This window comes from Desmodus rotundus, chromosome 6 (genome assembly GCF_022682495.2).
Source record: "Desmodus rotundus isolate HL8 chromosome 6, HLdesRot8A.1, whole genome shotgun sequence".
In the NCBI taxonomy this organism is placed as follows: domain Eukaryota; kingdom Metazoa; phylum Chordata; class Mammalia; order Chiroptera; family Phyllostomidae; genus Desmodus; species Desmodus rotundus.
In genome coordinates this window covers 114,879,185-114,899,806 of record NC_071392.1, presented here as the reverse complement: position 1 = coordinate 114,899,806, position 20,622 = coordinate 114,879,185, and the positions used below count along the sequence as shown (strand labels likewise).

Sequence of the window (20,622 nt, the reverse complement as noted above, 5' to 3'; positions counted from 1 at the left end):
CTATACCCTCCATCCGTCTCCTCCCCCTCACCCCCGCAGTCACCACAGTGCTGTTCGTGTGCATCTCATGGGAATTTCTGTAAGATTCATTATTTAGGTGTGAAAGGCAAAGCACAATGTGTCTGTTACCATTTGTGTAAAAACAAAAAATCACTATATTGATATCTATGTTTGCCGGTATGTAAGAAGGTGTTTCCGGAGGGATACCAAGAATCCTGGAGAGAGGACTTGAGTGGCTAGGTAAGGGCCAGGGACCAGGTACGCTTCGTAGGCGTAAAAGTGGGTGGGAGGCTGCAGACATTGGTCTTGAACAAAGAATGGTGACCCTGAGCTCCAGGAAAGCCGTGGCAAGCTGTGAATCCGGTACCCAAGGGTTGGAAGTGCAGACACCCTTCCGGTGAGCAGGAAGGACGGCCACTGGAGAAAGCTGGCCAGACAGGAGAGAGGGTCCTGCAGGAGGTGGGTGTGGCTTTCAGGTCGCACGCCCCCGCCACCAGGGGGCAGTTAAGCCTGCTCCTGAAAGCGGATGGGGCGGAGCACCAGAGGCAGGTTCCACCTCCAGGCCTGCCCCTACGGTCCTTTCAGGCTTTCCCAGACCTCTCCTCCACCTCCCGTCGCAGCCACGTGGGGATTTGTGAGGTGCGCCTCATCCCTCCTCCTGGGCAATGTGCCTAGTGGCGGGGTCGTATCTGCAGCCCCCCTCAACATCCAGTTTTCCCCCAACCTTGCTGGGTTATTTCATTCAATCTTGACCACTGTCGTGTGAGGTGAGAACTGACATCATACCCATTCCATAGAGAGGGAAGTTGGGGCAGACACTGGTAACTTGCTCAAAGACCGGGAACGGTGACCCGAGGCACACACCTGGCCTGTCCATTCTCAAAAGCAGAACTAAACCTCGTCTTCTTTTCCACTCTGCTCCTCCTCCAGAACCTTCTTCATGCACAGCCAGGGGGTGCTTTGGGGATTCTCAGGGGGCTTATCACTACTAACCATCTTCCTATAGTTCTGGCCACTTTCAGGATCAAGTTCAGTCCACTCACCCTACCTCTCTTGGCATCATCTTGACGCAGGAGCCCCCCTCTCACCTCCAGACACACCAACTTACCTTCAGCCTGAAGAAAACTCCTGTTCAACTTGTCCATCTGCTTCTTCATCAGACTCTCTTCTTGCCACTTCCCCCTTCTTTCAGTTAACTCTTCCCCATTCCTCAGGCCCAGGCCTCTGAGGTCACCTCTTCCAGGGAGCCTGACTTCCTAACTGCCAGACATGCTCAGGCCCCATGTTAAATGTTCTTTAAACTCTCACTATGAGCCTCTCGAGTAGTACTGGCCTTACAAGGGCTTCATTTTCGTAAATGCAATGGAATCATTATTCAAAAACTCCTCCTTATTCTCTAGTTATCTCTGATCCATCAGCTGATCCTGTGAGGTTCACCTTTAAAATGGTATCTCAACGCTGACCCCTTATCTCCTTCCCCACTAGGTCTTTCAAGTCTTGCCACTGCGCTTCCTCGCGGTCATGTGTTTCCACCTCTGCCCTGCCGCAGCTGTCTACTTGTCCATCTGCCCGCCCCCCTGACTGGAATGGAAGCTCCACAAAGGCAAGGACTTTGTTCACTACAGAATCCCCAGGGTCTCACGACTGTGGCTGTGACTCTGACTGTTCGTCCCACTAGAATGAGAATGAGAGCTCCTGAGGGCAGGAACTACCTGTCCTGTTCACATACAGCCCAGTGCCTGGCACATAGCAAGTGCTCAATAAAAACCCCACTCGCAGACAGGTGGAGCCCTAGCCAGGTGGTCAGAGAATCACCCTGATATGCCAAGGTTGCAGGTTTGATTTCTGGTCAGGCCACATACAAGATCAATGTTTCTCTCTCTCAGGCCTAGAGTGGAAAAGAAACTCGTCCAAGGTTCTCCTCTGGGGGCAGCAGAGCCAGCACCAGCACCCAGCTCTCTTGCAGCCTGTCAGCCAAGCAGCCCCTTCTTTCCCGTTCCAGAACACACAAGAGCCCGGGCCCTTTGTTCACTTATTAAGTTTATTATTGTACTCCACTTTCACCTTCACACTAGTTCAAAGAGCTGGGACAAGTGTTCAAAGAGCTGGGACAAGTGTAGGATGGGGGTTGGGGGAGGGACAGGTGCCCCTCAGGAGCCAGGACCCCTGGCTGGCTTCCCCGGACCAGGGCAGGGAGGGAGCATCAGGCTGTTCGATCTCTGGGCACCAGCTCTCCACGTGCACACGCACAGCAAGCCAGCAGCTCCTCACACATAAATACAGACACGCTTAACAAAAATAGTATATCATCTTCACAAGGAATAAAAACTAGTTTCGAATATGTACAGCAGAGAGCCCTGGGGGCCAGGGCCAGGCCAGGAACCCCAGGGATGAGACAGGCCATGGGTAGAGCAGAGGAGAGAGGGAGGCCTGAAGGGCTCCTGGCCAGGCCACTCTGACCTGGCAGCCTGGCTGCCTAGGCTGAATGAGGGTGGCGCGCAAGTGTTTGGCCAGGCAGGACTGAACCCCCAGCCAGCCCTACTTCCACCCTGTGTACCAGGCTCTCCTTCCTGCCCTTCCTGCCTGAGGTAGGGAAGACCCTAGGGCTCCCACAGCTGCTGCCTGCTGCTCCCCTTCACCCCTGGGCCAAGGCCCCTGAACCCCATGGGCAGCAGTCCAAAGCAAATATGCCACAAGGCTGATCTCCTTGCAGGAAGTGAGGCAGCTGAGGCCATAAACAGCTCTGGGGCACCTGTCTTGGGCCCAGTTGGTCCCTCAGTCATGGTCAAGGGAGCCAGGGAGGGGAAAGGGAAGGGGACTAGGGTAATGCTAAACTGCAAGAGGTCACCCTAGCTCTGGTGTGGGGTGCTTCCTGCAGCTGCAGCCCCTTCTCCTGGGTTGGGTTGGCCTCTAGCCAAAGGCCTCCAGAGGACATTGGGGATGGCGGGTGGGGACTTTGGCCAGGCCAGAGTTGGGGAGGGGGTCCTGGTCCTAGTTTCTTCATCCCAAGCAGCCTGAATCCCTAATTAGCCAGAATTGGCCCCTAAGTAGCTATTGGAGGGTGGGAATGAAAGGAAGGGGAGCCCAGGTCCTGGGGGGTGGGGTGGGGCAGGGATAAGAAATGATCAACTCTGAGGCCACAAACATCAAAACGAAGGCAATCTAGTCTTTGTTTCTGGGAAAAAAAGTCAGAAAACTTTCTAGTTCCCTGGCAGGAAAGTATTCTTGGAGAGGCTAAGGGGGAAGGGGGTTCCACCAATCAGGCAGTGCCCTCCAGCCTCCAACTCCCACATACCTGCCAGCTTCCACGGGGCAGATTTGGGGGAAACTCTGTGGGTTGCAAGGCCAGGAGAACTGAGGTGTGGGGGAAGGTGGCTCTCACAGAAGCATGGCAGATTCTAGTTGCTAACTGCGGGGGACCAAACCTAGGCCCAGCGCTGTGATGTGTATGGTGGTTACGGGCTGCATGTAGTGGCTCTCCTGGTGGCAATGGTGGTGGAAAGAAGAGATCTAGTAGGGATGGGATGGTGAGTGGGTAGTCAGTGTCTGGTCACTTCCGACTGAGGAGTGAGCCCAGCAGAACCATGCCAGCCAGAGTCACGCCCGTCAGCAACCAGCGGTTGAAGCGCTCCTGGCCCTTCCGGCTCTCGGCCGCTGCATTGTTTCCGTAGAGTTCCACAAAAGTGTCCTGGAGGGAGAGAGGAGAGAAGGAAGGTACTGTTTGAGTCCTCAAAGGGTGATGTGCGGGGGTGGGAGAAGAGGGGCCATCTTCATGTGATGGCCTTGATTTGAAAAACTAGAGTCATCCGTGCTCACTCTGGGTCTGATAAAAGGTTAAGGGCTTCCCTCCTTCTTGACCTCCAGTTGGGGATGACCAACCCATTTTACTGCTGAGAAAACAGGTGCAAAGTAAGAAAAGAGCTTTGTCCAAGGTCAGACAGCTAGGAAATGGTATTCTAGAACCTGAGGTAGGAAAGAGATAGGCCGGATCGGAGAGTAACAGGATGCCAAATGGCTGGGGCAAAGTGCAGAAGGAGGGGATAGGAGAGATGAGGGTGCAGAGGTGAGTGAGAGCTGGACCATGTGTGGTCTGGAAACCACAGAGGAGCCTGGGGTCCGAGGGCAGGGTGGGGCTACCAGGCCACAGCCTTCCCACTGCTGCCACGGAAGGAGGGAGGGAGAGAAATGGGCCAGGGCACAGGAGGTCTGGAAACTCTTAGCCAGAGGTTCTTCTTCCTCTGGAGGGAGCCTCTGCCCTGGGTAGGCCGAGCAAGGCAGAGTAGAGCTGGTAATAACCATGCAGGACTGGCATGGGGCTAAGAGCTCCTGGCCCTGCCCCGAACCACAGGGGCTGGGACTCTGGGCCCAGGAGGAGGTGAGCAACAGCCCTGGGCCCTGAAGCCAGTCAGGAGGGAAGCACATGACACGGGGAGGGAAGGGCTTCGGTTCTGAGCCAGCCCTAGGGTGGAGCCAGCCTGTGGGGCAGGGAGAGGGGAGCTCAGAGAACCCTTTAATGAGAAGCCTCCCACCCCACTGGTCCTTTAATCCTCCCAACAATGCTGCAAAGCAGGCTGTCTCCCCCATTTACAGACCAGGAAACCGAGCCTCTGAGGGCGGGGAGCCTGGATCAGCTCACCCAGCTTTGTCAGGGGAGGAACCAAAATCCAAGCCTGGTGTCTGGCACCTAGAAACCACTGTGCTGTGTGTGTCTGGGGAGGGAACGAAATGAATCACTGGCTGATTCCAGGGCCAGTGTTCATGCCTCTCCACCAAGAGCCCACGCCCTGGGCCCACATTTCTACCTGGTTCCAACCAGCTGAGTGGTGTCTGACCCCTCAGGCAGGGCCTGCGTTTCCAGTTGGCCCCAGGGTGCCTGTGGCCCTTTGGCTCACTCAGATACTGCCTGGCTCCACCTCTGGTCTTGATGACCCTCCTCAGTCCATGCTCCTCACGGAGAAGATTCTTAAAAACATAGATCAGATCACCACACGCCTGTGCGCAAAGTCCTCTAATAGCTTTCCCTTGCACTCAGGAAGCCACTGTCGTGTCTGTTCACATCCCTGATACCCCAGCAGAGTGCCATGCGCACTGAGCTGCCAACTTGATTCAAAGAATCCTCAACATTTATTAGGCCATTAGGAAGGTAGCAGTGACGCATAAGCCAGAGCCCTTACCAGAAAGCTTGCCATCTGCTGGGAAAAAGCACTGGAGAACGCAGGCAGGTAGGGAAAGACCCTCCAATTCAGATCACACCATCCCAAGCTCTCAACCTTTCCAAGGCTTTCCCTCGCACCTAGGGTTAAGTCCTTACCACAGACAGCAAGGTTAAGCAGGACCTGGCCCCTTCCCACTGCACACCCCACACTCCACACGTAGCATTATCCTCCCTGCTGTTCCTGGAACATCTGCTGAGCTCAGGAGCTGCTGCTCTTGCTGCCTAGAGCACTTGACCCCAGATCATCACGGGCCTCACTCCCTGGTTTCACCCCTGACACTGCTCAGATGTCCTCTCCTCAAGTGCCTTCCCCAGTCGCTGTGTCTAACGCGGCATCCACCCGCGTCTCTCTCACCTGCCCCCTTACCTGGACCATGGCTTATGGCTTTATTTTTATTAGCGTTTTTCATAACCAGATTCTACAATGTGTTTTTGTGTACCTCCTGCAGTAGAGGGGGCTTGATGAGGTGGGGGTTCTGTCTTATACCCAGAACAACGCCTGGCACATAGCTGGTGGTCAGTAAGTACACGAGTAGAACAAAGGCATTGCACGTGTACTAAGGGCCCCGCACTATTATCTCATTTCACCTTCATCATAATTCCCGGACTGGAGATTTGAAACCCATTTCACAGACGAGACAACGGAGGCTTACTGTAGGGAGGACTGTGCGAAAAGGTGGCAGAGCCAGAACTCAGGACGGCGCAGCTCCAAAGGGAGCGCTGCTTCAGCAGGACATTCCCCATGTGGGGCACTGGGGAGGACCTACCCTGTCACTAGTGCTGCATGGATTCCCTGAAAAAGGACGTGGGGGTGGGGTGCAGGTAGAGTCTTGGGTCTGGGAGACAAAGGTAATAGCAGTGGCAGCGGCCAGCCCCCTAACTCTTGGCCTGTCGCTGCCCACGCGTGGCTGTTGCGGACATGCAGCCCCGTTTCTCCCCCTTCACCCTGGCCAGCCTCCATGGGTGTTGGCAAAGACAATTCTTAGAGGAGTTTTAATTTTTCTAATCCAAGTGAAGCAGGCCCAGGGGGAGTCACAAAAATGATAGACCTGTGATGGGGAGAGTCCTGGGGAGCATGGGAGAAGGGAGGCCGTGGCCAGAAAGCCCTGGTTATCATCCCAAAGGACCGAATGTCCCACAAGAAACCAGGGACACTGGGTTTGTAGCCAAAGTGGGAGAGGCCTGGCTCCCTCAGTGGGAACTTTCCTGAAGTAGAGGGCTGGCAGCCGCAGGCAATTTTCAGCTCTGGGGCTGGATTGGAGTAAACAGGCTCTGTCCCTGCAAGGGCACAAAGCACTCACTGTCCAGGAACAGTCATTCCAGGGTGGAGGGAACATTCTCATTTTGGTGCATAGAGAACAAGGCTCTGACCTGCCCAGCCCCCAAGCGTGCATTCCTGGCCAGAACAACACTTCATCTCCACTTCAAGGAGCTCCTTCTCTCCGGGACGGGAAGTAGGGTTTCCAAGGGCTGTGGACTCTGTGGATTGCTTTTGTAGACAGAGCACTGTTCCAGGGCGGATGCTGGGTGCCGGGTGCTGGGAGGCAGCGGTGTGGGTATATTTAGCCCACGGTTCACACGACACACTTGGAAACAAACAGCCATTTTCTCAGCGGGCGGCTGCTCTAAATAAACAAACAGGATTGCAAAGCAGTGCAGTCTGGAAAAGCAGAGATAAGCCCCCACCGCTCCTCAGTGGCTCCCACTGGTTTTGGCCAGAGTGGGCATGGTGGGCGGGGAGGTGAGAGATAAGGGTGTATTGCAGGGAGGTCTCTGATGTCACAGTCTTTGGGAGACCCAGGCCTGAGAGACTGTCTGCGTTCTAGGCTTGGGTTAGAGCAAATGGGGGAAGTATCTCTTTGCAGCTGTGACTGCTACCACGGGGATCCACATGGGGGTTTTCAGGGCCACTGGGGAAAGGCAGTGGCTAATGACCCCCATGGGAGAATCTTAGGCATCTAGCCAGGTAGACCCACAAGTCAGCAAGGCCAACACATCTGCCCCTTCTACAGGATCACACAGCCAGCTGGCGGTAGAGCTTGGACTAGGAATTGGGGTCTCCCGACTTGGCACTGGGGCCCTTCAGAATGGCAAGGCAAGAACCAGGGTCCCTAGGAGAAGCCAAGGCTGGGCCTACTTTCAAGTTCCTGCCTCCCACAGTCCTGGTCACACACGCAGAATGGTCCCGCCCCACATGCTCCAGAGTGCTTCCTGCCCCTGTGCCTTTGCCAACACGGTGCCCTCCGACCGGTCATCCTTCCTGCATCTCCCTTCCTCAGCCAACCCTTCCTCAGTTCACAGGACTTCACTTTGAAGACCTGTCTTCCAAGAGGCCTTCCCTACTCATCCCTCCTTCAATTCTGGGACAAATGTCTCCTTTGTACTCCCAGGGTTTATGGACTTCCCTTCACACCATAAACACTCACTGAGCACCTACCATGCTCTAAGCCCGGCACTGGAGACACAGCAGAGAGCGAGACAAACAAGGTCCCGGCTTTCATGGAGCTCCGGTTCTCCTCCGTGCACGCTCAATGGGGCGAAGTGCAGAATTCTGGGGTAGGGCAGTGGTTTGTGGCTCGCTGTGCTGCCAGAGCACCATCAGAGATACATGGTGTGGCTGTGCTATTCAAATGTAAGGGGAGGGTGATTAGGACAAAAAAGTCTTGAAAAGACTCTGCAGGGGGGTGGTAATAAGAAAAAAAAAAAAGTTGAGAAACTCTGTCCTAATGAGAAGCACAGAAGATAATTAAGAAACAAGAAACTTTCAGAGGTGATGGGATTTTTGAAGACAGTAAGTCATGGAGAAGCGACAGAATGAATACTGGGGGACTGACCTAGCGGGAATGGCTCAGAGAAGGTGTCTCTGAGGAGAAAAGAGTTGAGCTGAGACCTGAATGACAAGGTGGAGGTGGTCAAGGGAGGATCCATAATCTCACGTGAAAAAGAGCATGCTCCGGCAGAAGCAAGTGCAAAGGCCCTGAGGTGGGAAGGGGAGGCAGGGTGACCCTAGGCTGAGGCCCTCTATCTCTGTGCTGGTCTCTCCCAGCGGTCTGCGGGGGTGGCAGGCAGTGTAGGCGGGACCGAGTCTTACCCACGTCTAAAGCCAGGGGCCCATCCAGACAGACATGACTAACGTCAGCTAGATCTTTGCGCAGAGGCAGCCAAATGAACAGTGCAGGTCACAATGCAGGTCACCCTGCAGCCACCCACAACCCTGGAGAAGGCAGGAAAAAGGCTGGCAGAAGGATATTCCTGGTGCAGGGGCCCAAGTGCCAGCGCATCACCCACCGCATCAGGGCCTACAGTCTCGTCCCTGCTGAAATCTGGTAAGTTCTCCAATTCCTACTACCCTCTCTAATCGCCCCTGTTTCCATGCTTCTTCCTAGCGGTGTGACTTCAAACAGGTTACTTCACCTCTCTGGCTCCTAGTGTCCTCATTGTCAAACAACACTGGAATAGATAATAATACGTTTTACCTGTGCCAGTCACTGAGCTAAAGCATTTTACCCTGCCTGGGCCATACTTCCTGACTACAGGCACGACCACGGTCACTTCAGTGACTATTTTTTGCCTTGTTTCCCCCACCAGACTGTGTGTGGTTTTGTCACTTGTAGCTCCAGCATCTGGTACTGTACCTAGAACACAGAGGTGCCATTCTAAAGGAGTCTGGTGACCTGGCTGGTTTGCCTGCACCGACAATCTGGTTCCAGCGTCTCTGCTCACTTTCAAAAGGACGATACTTCTTGAGGCCCCATCGTGGGCCAGGCGCATGTACTTCTGTGACTGAAGGAGGTCCTCACTCCCAGCCCAGGTGAACCGAGGCTCAGAGATGCTGAGACCTGATCAGTCGGTAAGTGGGGAGGCCAGTTTCAACCCCAGCATGTGCAGCAGCAAACCTCACTTTCTGGGCCAGGGCTGTAGTCGTGAATCCCTCTAAGAAGAGGAAGGCAGCCCGAGGCCACTAGCTTAATGAATGAGCTCTGCCCCCCTGCCCCCAGCTGAGGAGGAACCGGAGCCACAGGAAAAGGATATGACGAAGACCAGGAGGGAAAGTGAAACCCTTCCGTCCTGGCTTCAATGGGGAACAAGTGCCTGTGCCAGACGAGCCCTTCCTTCCTCTAGGGTGACTCTAGAGGGCCCAGGCCCACTGCTTCCTTCCCGTTTAGTTATTTCGGGAAAGAGGTAGGTGGAGAAGAGGAAGGGGCTCCTAGCGGCCCAGAGAAAGTACCAGGGACATCAGCACAGTAGTTTGCCCTGCTCTTGTCATGGCCCGGCTCGGGCAGGCTGTGTGTCATGTGCAGAGTCGCTTTCTGCTCTTGGCCTCCGTTTCCCTGAGAGAGAGGCTGACAAATGCCTGCTGAGTAGACCAATGAGGCCTTGTTAGGACATCCCTATGAGACGGCAGGAAGGGCGGGTGGGGCAAATGGAGAGACTTTATCACCCTCTTGGCAGGGAGCTGCAGTGGGTACTCGGAAGGAGTGAGGTTTGTGGTTGGAATCCACTTCCCTTGGCTTTCCCAGAGGAACATGGGCCTGACTGTGGGCAACTCAGGTGGCTTAATGGGGCAGGGACAAATAGACGGGCGGCCAAAGTCTGTTGCGCCTGACACTTCAGTCTGGACAGCCCAGCTGTGGGTGACGCAGCAAGCCTCTTCACTTCTGAGCCTCAGTTTCTCCTGCTCTGGCCCAACCCACAGGCAGCGGTGGTGAGATGAGGGGATGAAAGCACTTGGTGAAGCAGGGTGACCTTGGTGTTACTGGCCGAAGAGGGTGTCATAGGGGGCCCAAGCCAACTGGGCTTTAGGGAATGTTTGAAGTCATCCTCACAGCAAACTTCATTATCATCTTTAACCCCGTCAGCTGCCAACCTCTCCTCCCCCGCCTCCTCCCCCACCATTAGTTCTAAGAAGCTAAGCCTGACAGATGTGCTCATTTCTCAGAAAAGGAAGTGGTTGTGCCGGGAGGAGATAACACCTCAGCTGGGGAATTGAGAAAGCTATCTGCCCCAGCAGTGCTGGCGGGGCTCTTTCCACCTCCTCAGCTCAGAAACAGGGTGCTGGCCTTGGAGGCGACAAGAGAGAATTCAGAAAAGCATTTATTGGGGCACAGATGCTCATTTAGGGGCTCACAACCTTCTTCCCTGGGAGTGATGGCTGATATTTACTGAGCACTTACGGTCGTGCTAAGAGCTTCATTGTGTATACAAATTCACTTAATCCTCACAATAACGCCGTGAAGCAAGTGCTGCTAATACTCTGTGTTACAGACAGGCATCAGGTGCAAGAGCTCAGGTGATCCCCCAAGGTCACAAAGTTCATAAATGGCAGACCTGGGATTTGAACCCAGGCAACCTGGCTCCAAAGCCTAGGCACTTAATGGCTCCTAGGCAGCTGCTACACGCTCATAGGCGTCAATTCTCTGGAGTTCCGAGGCATCCCTCATCTCAAGTCTCTTTCATCCCACCCCTGGTGACCCTATTCTTTCATGAGTACATGGCCACAGCCTTTCGAGCTTCTCCCAGTGTCCAGGGCAAGAAGGACCGAGGCACACCCCTGAAACAGAGTCGGAGACTCAAGAGTGATGCAACAACACACCCTCCCACCTTCCATGTGACGCGCAAGCTCACTCCTAACATTGTCACTGCCCAGATGGGGTGCAGAAAGGGGGAGTCCCCAGGTGACACGGTGGGGGACTGCTCCACTCCAGATGGTCCGTATCTACAGGAGTTCACAATTCTCTCTAGGGCCTTCTCTGCTTACACACTTGTCATGAGGAGCTCCCTTCCTCCCCAGTAAGTGGTGGAGCATTTACTCCTTGGGCAGCTCTACTGGAAAACTTTTCCCTGTATCAGCCTGACTGGAAATCTTTGCCTCTGTCCCCCCCGTCACCTCTCCCCTCCATCCCCACCTCCCACCGACTGGGCCTAGTTCTGGTCCTCTCCCTCTGCTGCTTGCGTCCAACTCTGTCCCAGCGGCTTCCCGTGAAGACAGCACAGGTGGGCAGAGGCAGCTTTGCTGGCCTTGCTCTGGGCCCTGGACCAGGGCCTGCTCCACTCTTGGTATCAGTCTTCTCATTTGTAAAATGGTGCCGCTGCTGGATGAGGCCATCACTGGTGACAAATTAATTTCTATTTCTCCACCATGCTGGACTGCCAGAGCAAAGAGTAGACCCAATAAGTCTTGCAACTGGACTAAGATGTTTAGCTGCGGACCTCACGTGTAAAATGGGGATTAAAAAGGCACTTATTTCACAAAAACACTGTGAGCATTCAATGCATGTAAAGCTCTTAGAACTGTGCACAGCACACAGCAGACTGAGTCAACGGCAGCTACATCTCCAAGGCTCGGTTTCAGTCTCGAAGACTTCTCCATGCTTTGCCAGACCCTGCAGGGTTTCCTCCGCTTCGACCAGGCCAGGCTGCTTCACTTCTCACACGCCATGTTTTGTTCAGCCTCAGGACCTTTGTCCACATGGGTCCTTCTGCCAAGCCCTCTTCTATCTATCCCTTAGGTCTTAACCTACGGGTCACTTCAAGGAGGACGCCTGCGTTCTGCTTCCGTGTCTCCCTCCGCTCTCACCAGTTTGTTTAGCTGCTCCTTTTTGACCATGAGCTCTGTCCCCCAGGCCTAGCCCAGTCAGTGCTGGGCCCAGAGAAGGTGCTGATGAGTGCTCCTGACTGCTAGACAGGAATTCTGAGGTATCACTAGGAGGGAAGGGAAGAAGAAAGACCGGTTTTCTCTCTCTCTTCATCCCCATCCTCACTGCCTGGCAAAACTAAGAAAAGGACTGGAGGAGACACCAGGTAACTGGGCAGAGTACCCCGGACTCCCCATACACCATGTTCTCTCAGGCTCAGGAAGAGTGACAGAAAGCTATGGGAAGGGTCTGGAAAAGGCATCTTCTGCACTGTGCTGAGGCAACAAACAGGAGGGACTGTGGTAGCAACCCACAAAGAAGAGGCACTTGGTTTCTGGGGCCAACCCCTTCCCTAAAACTCTGCTTCGTTCTGGGGTGTATGCTTCCAAGTACTCCATAGTCCAAAGCAGCCTTTCTACCCAAAGCTGTTCCCTCTCCTTCATCGGATCGACGTCACATGCTGTAAAGCAAAGAGCAGATGCACTTTTCATATCCCAGCTCTATCACTGGCTTGCCTGGAATGCTGGGAAAGCCTGGGCCTTTCGCCATCTGTGAAATGAAGGGGATCATCTCGAAGGGCTCCTATTACTGCTGTAGCGTGAGGAGGATGAAAGTCACACACACACAGAGGACTGAGTGGCACCCTGGGTTCCCTCACTTAGGGGTTCCCAACAGATCCAGTAATGTGGAGGGGGAGAGGTGTAAGGACCTGTTGCCACGAAAGAATCTGATCCTCCTCCACCTCAAGCCTGCTGATGAGCCTTGCCCCGAAACCTGCAGAATTCCAGGGGGAAAGGGCAATGGGCACATGTGACCCTGGGCAAGCTCCTCGGTTGGGCCAGACCTTGCCGGTCTCTGCCCCTGTGGCCTCAACCTCCTCACCCCAGCACTGCCTCCAACTAGTCCAGACAAGTCCCGGGTATTTATTTTCAGCCACCTTGATCTGATCGGAAATGTTTGGAATTCCAAGCAGGAGGGGGTGAGAGCAAGTCCCTGCACCACCCTTTCCTCACCCTGTACATGTGAGTGCGCACACACACACACACACACACACACACACACACACACCGATAACCAAAAACTCAGCTGGAGGCTCCCGTGGGGCTGCATTTCCTACATTCCTGTCCCATCCAGTCTTCTCCCTGGTTCATCTCCACGCCAGTCCACCAGCCCCTCAAGGTTTAGAATAGCAAGATGCCTGAGATGGCGCCAGGAGAGCTGAAGTACTCTGTCCGTAGCGGATGATGCTGAGCCCGGGGCCACCTTGAGGTTTGCTCTTCAAAGTCAACACCCAGAGCCCCAGGAAACTGCAGAAGACCACTACCACCATGACCACCAGGAAACCCAGAAGCAACTCACTGTCCCATCTGATGTGGCGTGTGGAGCACCCAGAAATTGTATGTCATAATCTGCGGTTCACAGAGGTGAGACTGAGATTCAGAAAAGCCGATGAGAATCCCCTGAAAGGTCGCCTGACCCTTGAAGCCTGACAGTGTGGGTTCTGATCTCGGCACTGTGACTGCCTACTTGTGGGACCCGAGGCAAGACCCTTTACCTCTCTATGCTCAGTGTCCTGTCTATAAGCAAGAACAAGGTACTTCACAGACTTGGCAGCGAGAATGAAATGGCTCATGGAAAGTGCTCAATAAATGCTATTGTTTGTTTATTTAACAGCTAAAAATGAGTGGGCCCATTTATGTATCGCATTTGTAGCTACAAACAAAAAAGTAACAGCTAATATTTATGAACTCTTGCTAGATTTCTCGAAATCTTGTAAGTAGGTGTTGTCTCCATTTTACCAATGAGGAAACTAAGACTCAGAGAGGCGATGAAACTTTGCCTGAGATCACTGGTACTGAGTAAGGGCGTCTAACTCCAGAGCACATTAAAATCTGCCAGTGCAGTAGGAGAGATGCAGAAGGATGTTACTAAGTTCTTCTTGGCTTCCTCATTTCACCCCCCCGCCCCCAGCCCATTATTTACTGAGGATCTGCTACTCTTCGGCCCTGGAAGTCAGAATGACTTTAAGGACAGTTAAGAGGCATGCCCTCTGGTCCTCTCAGGGTTGGAAAGGGAGAGATGTACTGACGGCTGCTATGTGCTTCCCCCCACCCTCACCCCAACCTTTGCAAGGCCAGGCCAGTCCTTGCAGAGTCCCTCCCACTACTTGGTCATTCTCTTGGAAACAAAAGTGATGCCCAGTAGCTTTGGCAGAGCTGTTTTCAAAGGCAGACCGTGACCCCGTTGTGGGTTGACCTGTGGGGCTGCAGGAAGGACCAGACAAGCTGCTCTGCTTAGCTCTGGACATTCATTCATTCCATAACTCTTTATTATTAAGTGCCCACTAAAATGCCAGGCACTATGCTAAGTGCTAAGGATAAAGCAGTGACTAATTCAGATGAAAATTCTTACCTGCATGAGTTTACAATTTAATGGGAAGAGACAAGCAATAAATGTGTCAGATGGCAATAAATGCTAAAAAGAAAAATAAGTAAAAAAAAAGGGGGGTTAGACAGAAACATGGAAGAGGCAGGATTGCAACCCATGGTCATGGAAAGCTTCTTGAGGAGGTGACATTTGAACAGAGCCCTGACTGAAAAGTAAGGAAATAGACATTGCAAGGATCTGAGGAGAGGCAGAGGGAACAGCCAGTGCAAAGGCCCTGAGGCTGGTACACACCCAGGGTGTTCCAAGAACAGAAAAGACACCAGTGTGGCGGAAGCTGAGTGAAAGAGGGGAGAATGGTAGCAATAGGGTCTGGCAGTAGACAAAGACCAGACTATGCAGGGCCTTGAGGGTCATTTAAAGCCTGGGGCTTGTCCTTTGAGTGACATGGAAACACTGCAGGGTTGTCAGCAGTTTAGGGACATGATCTGACGTTGGTTTTAATAGGATCCCGCTGGCTGCTGGGTGCAGGCCTCCAGGGGCAAGGATGGAAGCAAGAGGTCTGTTGGGGAGCTGATGCAGTCACTCAGGAGAAATGCAGTGGTAGCTTGGCCAGGATAGTGCCAGGGAAGCTGGTGAGAAGCAGGCGGATTCGGAATTTATTTGTAAAGCAGAGCTGAAAAGATGTGCTGATGAGATGTGGACTGTGGGAATTGCTTGTCTCTTTGGCCTTCTGTTTCTCATCTACAAAAAGCTGAGGAAGAGCCTTTGGACAATTTTTCCAGCTTGATAACTGTGAATGAAATAAGACAAAACCATTTCTGCTGTCGCTGAGGCAAAGCCATTTGCTCCCAGGCCCCGAAGGGTAGATGACAATAAGAGAAGGAAGGAGGGACTAGACAGAAAGGGAGGGCAGAATCTGCCTGGGCTGTGACTGTGCACTTTCAGCAGACCCATCACCCAAGCTCCACGTACATGCAGGGCCAGGGAGAAGCCAGGCCTGGGATGAGGGTGGAGGCAGAGAGAGCTTGCTTTACATTAGGAGGGAGAGGGCGCCCAGTGAGTCAGTGAGTGCCAGGAGGCCTGGGTGTGTGCAAGAACTTCCCAAATCCTTCCAGAATCAACAAGAGGTAGGACTGGTCCAAGGGATTCCTCTCTTTTCATTCCTTCTGCATTGATTACATTCTAGGCTGTCTCAAGTTCCCATTCTTTGTGAATGAGAGACAGCGAGGTCTGAAATCACCAGTGCAGAATTTTAGAGCTGGAAGGGAGCACTGGCGCATCAGATCCACTGTAACCACAATTTCAGCCTTCACTGTGTTGGCCTTATCCACATATCATTATTATTATTAACATTTTTCAATCAATTGACCCACTTTTTAAAAATTTAAATACATGTGTTAAAAATTCTTACTGTGCCCTGCCCACACCTGTTCTTTCCGTATCTTTCCCCTTTTTAGCTTCATGATTCCAGGTGCTAAAGCCTAGAACACCTTGGAGTCATCTTCAATCTGCTCTAGCTTTGATCTGTCAGCAAATTCCATTGGATCTATACTCAAATTAGATTCAGAATCTACCACTTCTCACCACCTCCACCACCATCATTTGGTCTGAGTTAACATCATCTTCTGCCTGTATTACTACAACGACCTCTCAGATTCTTACCTCCTGCTACGGTTCTTCACCAAGTGACAGCCAAAAAGGTCCTTCTAAAAGCCATCAGATCCTGTCTGTCCAGAACACTCCACTGCCTTCTCCTCTCACCCAAAGGAAGGGCCGGAGGATCTCGCCATGGCTCACACAAACCTCTCCCTTCTACCACTTTCTCCTCTGCTCTGTTCTAGCCACACATTTCCTCTCTTCTTCTTCAAACATGCCAAGCACATGCTTCTCACCTTGGGGTCTCTGTACTTGCTTCCCAGGCCTGGACTGTTCTTACCACAGATTGTTACATTGTTTACTCTCTCAGGTCATGTGGATCTCTCCTAACAGCTCCTTCTTAGAAAAGTCTTTCCCAATCACTCTTAATTAAAAAAAACAAGAACAAAAACTTGCCCTGGCTGGGTAGCTCAGTTGATTAGAGTATTGTCCTGATACACCAAGGTTGCGGATTTGATCCCCGAACGGGGCACATACAAGAATCAACCAATGAATGCACAAATGAGTGGAAGGACAAATCAAATCAATAAATAAAAGTAAAAATAAAATAAAATAAACAAATACCAAAAGTTGCCTTGTCACCCTCCACCCCGCCATCACTGTCAGTCTTTTTAGAATGGAATCTCCATGAAGACAGATATCCCTAGGAACTAGAATAGTGCTTGGCATGAAGTAAACACTGAGTATTTGCTGAATAAATAAATAAAATGAAAATGCACCTTATACTATTATAAATACAGAACCAGTATCATCTGCCACAGATGAAATCAACATAAAATACAAACACTATTAAAATAAAAGTCTATCCATTTGCATATGACCTATATATTATCTTGAAGACTAGTGATTCATGTACCAATCTTGGTCCCATATCTTTACAAAGGAGATAAGTGAGGCCCAGGGCAGGGGACAGCTCAGAACAGAATAGTCAGCCAATTGGAAGTCTGTCCAGAGCAGCCACACAGGTGCCCACTTCATGCCTTAGAGCCATAATCCTGCCCTCTGCCCCCAGGGGTGAAGACAAAGGGCTGGGATCTTGGGAAGGATGCAGCTAGGTTGGACCAAAGAGCTTGTCTGAGGCCAGGCACAGAACTGGCAGCCCTGCTGAAGAGAACAAAGGCCAAAGAGGAGTGTGTGAGGTTGGAAGAGCCTCACGGGGCTGCATCATGGGGGATGGGCATGCAGAAACCTGTAGGTGAGGCCCATGGAGACCAGACAGCTGAGAACAGAAATGAAAATAGACTAGGTCCCAAAGGGTTCCAAAGGGTGGCAGCTTTAATCCTGTAAACACCAGGCAGGCGTGGGGGGTCCAGGTGCAGGCCTGGGGGCCCAGCTGAGCCCTGGGGGAGAATGGACCTTCCCAGTCAGCTCCTTCAGTGACGATGACGGTGAGCTGAGCAGGGGCACTGCCAGCCCTGCTACTAGTCACACCAGGCATCAGACATTAAGAGGGAAAGAGACAGTGCCACCCTTCTAGTCCCCACATTCTAGATGATCTCTTCTAGTGCCCCCTAAGTCCCAGCCAGTTCTGCCCAAATGGACTCTTGAGGATTTGATTTCTTTGAAGGGGAACATCCTTTTTCCATCCCCATGGGGCTCAGCAAACATGGCTGCAGGTGCACAGGGTAAAGCTAGAGCTGTTTTAACTGCCAGACCAGCAATGTCTGACCTACATCTCCACGGCTGGTTGCACGCAGAGAAAAATACCAGGGATTTCCGTTGGTGTTCACCCGATGCAGCTGCCAAGGAAAAGATGGGCCTTCTGAAGGCCTATTGTGAGCAGGGCAGGGCAAGTAGTAAGCTGGCTGGAATAGGTGAGGCGGTGGGCCTATGCTTGCCTGGCTTGGAGGACCTCCTTACATTCAGAGACTATCAAATTTTTATTTTTTTCCACCAAGATCTTCCACTGAAGCTCCACCCACTTCCAGTATATTATTCTTGCTAAGAATTGAGAGAAAGAGAGAGAGAGAGAATGAGATTATATTTTGAGAGAAAAAAAAACCTCCCCAAACCAGTTGTTCTCATTGTTACTGGCATTTGGAGTGAGGCTTTCAATTTGCATACAAAAAAGGCAATTTGGAAGTTTTGCTTGGCAATATAAAAAAAGACCAGTGGGTTTACTCGGGCTCTGCGGTAGCTCTATTTGGTTATAGACATGTAAATTAAGCACCCTGGGCCTCATTTTTCTCATCTGTCAAGGGTGGAGGATGGACCAAATGATCTCTAAGACCCTCTCTCTCGCTCCGAAGTGCTATCGATCTGATCCCTAGGCTTTTGCCCCACGCCCCCTCAGGGAGCAGCGCTGTCTAGGGAAAAAGTAGTAAACTGTTTTAGGAGGTCACAGACCTGGTTTCTAATCCCAGTGTTGCTGCTTATTAACTCACTGTGTGATCTTGGGCAAGTCACCTCACCGCTGGAAGCATCTCACTTTCTTCATACCTAGAACTTTGACATTCTTATGCCTCCCTTATGTTGTCCCTTCCTTAGCATATGCTTGCCTCCCAAAAGTCCCACTCTTTACCTCAAATCACCCCAACTGGCAAATCTTAAGACAGGGGTGTCGAACTCATTTTCACTGGGGGTCACATCAGCCTCTCCATTGCCTTCAAAGGGCCGAATGTAATTTTAGGACTGTATAAATGTAACTGCTCCTTAACAGTTAAGTGAGAGCTCAGCGCTGTGGCCGGGTAGAAACCAGGAGCTGGGCCGGATAAAACAAGGTGGAGGGCTGGATTTGGCCTGCAGGCCTTGTGTTTGCCCCCTGTGCCTTAAGATCTTAGAGACACAGAGCAGGTGGGGTTCAAACCCAGGTGCGTCTGAGTGCAAAGCCTGTGTTCTCAGACTACAGAAACAGGGCAAGTAGAGAAAGCATGGATGGGATTTAAAACCTGAAGACCTCTCAGTTCCCTCTCCAAGGCAAGGGGATGACCTCCTCTACCTCCTAGCAGTCAGAAGTTAAATGAGATAATGCATGGACACAAAGAAGCACTGGATAATGATCATATGCTATGGCTCTGTGGCTCAAGCCTGGTCTTCCCCATGTTCAAAAGGACAGCGGAAGGCGCAAGCTGTGATATCTTAGGGATATGATGGCTCCACTTCTTAAGACTTTTGTCCTGCATCTCAGCCTCTCCCTTCTGGTCCATATCTGGTCTATCCTTCCAGACTCCTTTTACCTGGAGACTCCAGGCTACCCAACACAGAGCCCAGAGTGCTCTCCCTTGAGAGGCCATGGAGGGGGTCAGAGTCCTAACTCTGACACTTACTTGCTGTGCAACCATAGAGGCTAATCATGTAAACCCTGAGTCTCAAGGTCCACGTTTATAAAATGAATGTAAGGCCTACCGTACAGGGCTCAATAAATGTTTGCTACTAGTGTAACTATCACGCCTGCCCTCTCCTCTGAACTCCTCCAACCCCTGCAGTCTTTTCATTTCCTTCAGTAACTGCAGTCTCATGCATGACCCAAGCTTTACACCTCTCTCTTCTCTCCCAATGGAGCAGTGAGCGCATGACAAGTGTTCAAAGGGAACCTGCCACCTGATTGGGAGTGGGGCAGTATCAGTGAGGGTCATCACCAACGACCACCCACCGATCCTCAGGCGTCACGTGTCAGCCCACTGTGGCTACACTGTGCTAATCACTGGGGGGGGGGGGGGGAGATACAGAGCACATGGAAGCCATCGGTCCCCTCCTTTAAAGCAGTCAAGGTGAAGTGGAGAAGCCAGACTAACCCTCTGGAGAGGGCACCAAACAGAAGTGGAAGAGGCAGAGAAAGGCAGACCCATGGAACACCAGAATGAGTAAGTGCGGGAATGAGATCTAATAATCTGAGTCTAACAGACTAGATTTTATTAGAATTGTCCTTATTGGAATTTGACCTTGGAACTATTACTTAACTTGTTTTACTCAGTTTTCTAATCAGGGCAACACTGTTTCCCGAGGAGGATTACTGTGAGGGTTAAAAATGTAACACTGTGCCTTGCAGCATCTTGCACATGGTAGGACTCAATAAATGGCAGCAACTACACTGCCATTAGTCTATTCATCATAAATGGGCTATGTCTACGGGCCCCTCTGATGGCCAACAGATGAAGACCAAGAACCAGTGACTTACGGCTCTGGATAGCGACTGGAGCTCTGGATGGAGAAAGGTCTCTTGATGGAATCCCAGTTAGATTTAAAAACTCTTTCCATGGAAGGAAAAGAGGTGGCTCAGTACAGATTAGAGGCCTCAGATCACGCATATGTGGGTCTTCCCCTGGAGACTCCATAGCTTCCTGGCTGTGTGTTCTCTTGGCCAGTACTGTCTCTGAGCCTGGTTTCTCCTTCGTGTTATACTCTAAGACCATGTGTTATTCCTCTTGAGAGGCAGTCAAGGGTGCTTTTTCAGAGCACAGGTGCTAGAAGCTTCAAGCCTCGGTTTAAATCCCAGCTATGCCACTTACCAGCTTGTGCCAGCAACCACGTCACATTATTTAACCTTTCTGAGCTTTAGTTTTCTCATCAAAAATCTTCCTTGCTCTGGCCAGGTAGCTTAGCTGGTTAGACCGTCATCCAGATATGCCAAGGTTATGGGTTTGACCCCCAGTGAGGGCATAAGAATCAACCAATGAGTGTATAAATAAGTGGAACAACAAACTGATGTTTTTCTCACCCCCCCAATCAATCAATAAATAAAAATGTAAAATCCTTCCTTGTTGGGTGGCTGTACACCCAGATAATGTG

At 51.8% G+C, this 20,622-nt stretch overlaps 1 protein-coding gene across 7 annotated transcripts in view; it reads right to left on the bottom strand.

Annotated features, from left to right (window-relative positions):
- Positions 1 to 2,023: 2,023 nt before the first annotated feature.
- BCL2L1 (BCL2 like 1) overlaps positions 2,024 to 20,622 on the bottom strand; it is a 43,454-nt gene continuing 24,855 nt past the window's right edge. For all 7 annotated transcript variants that reach the window (XM_024559846.4, XM_024559847.3, XM_045194513.3 and 4 more), the window contains exon 3: positions 2,024 to 3,688. In XM_024559846.4, coding sequence (XP_024415614.1) covers positions 3,551 to 3,688 — 138 coding nt within the window. In that variant the 3' untranslated portion in view covers positions 2,024 to 3,550. The remainder of the gene's footprint in view (positions 3,689 to 20,622) is intronic.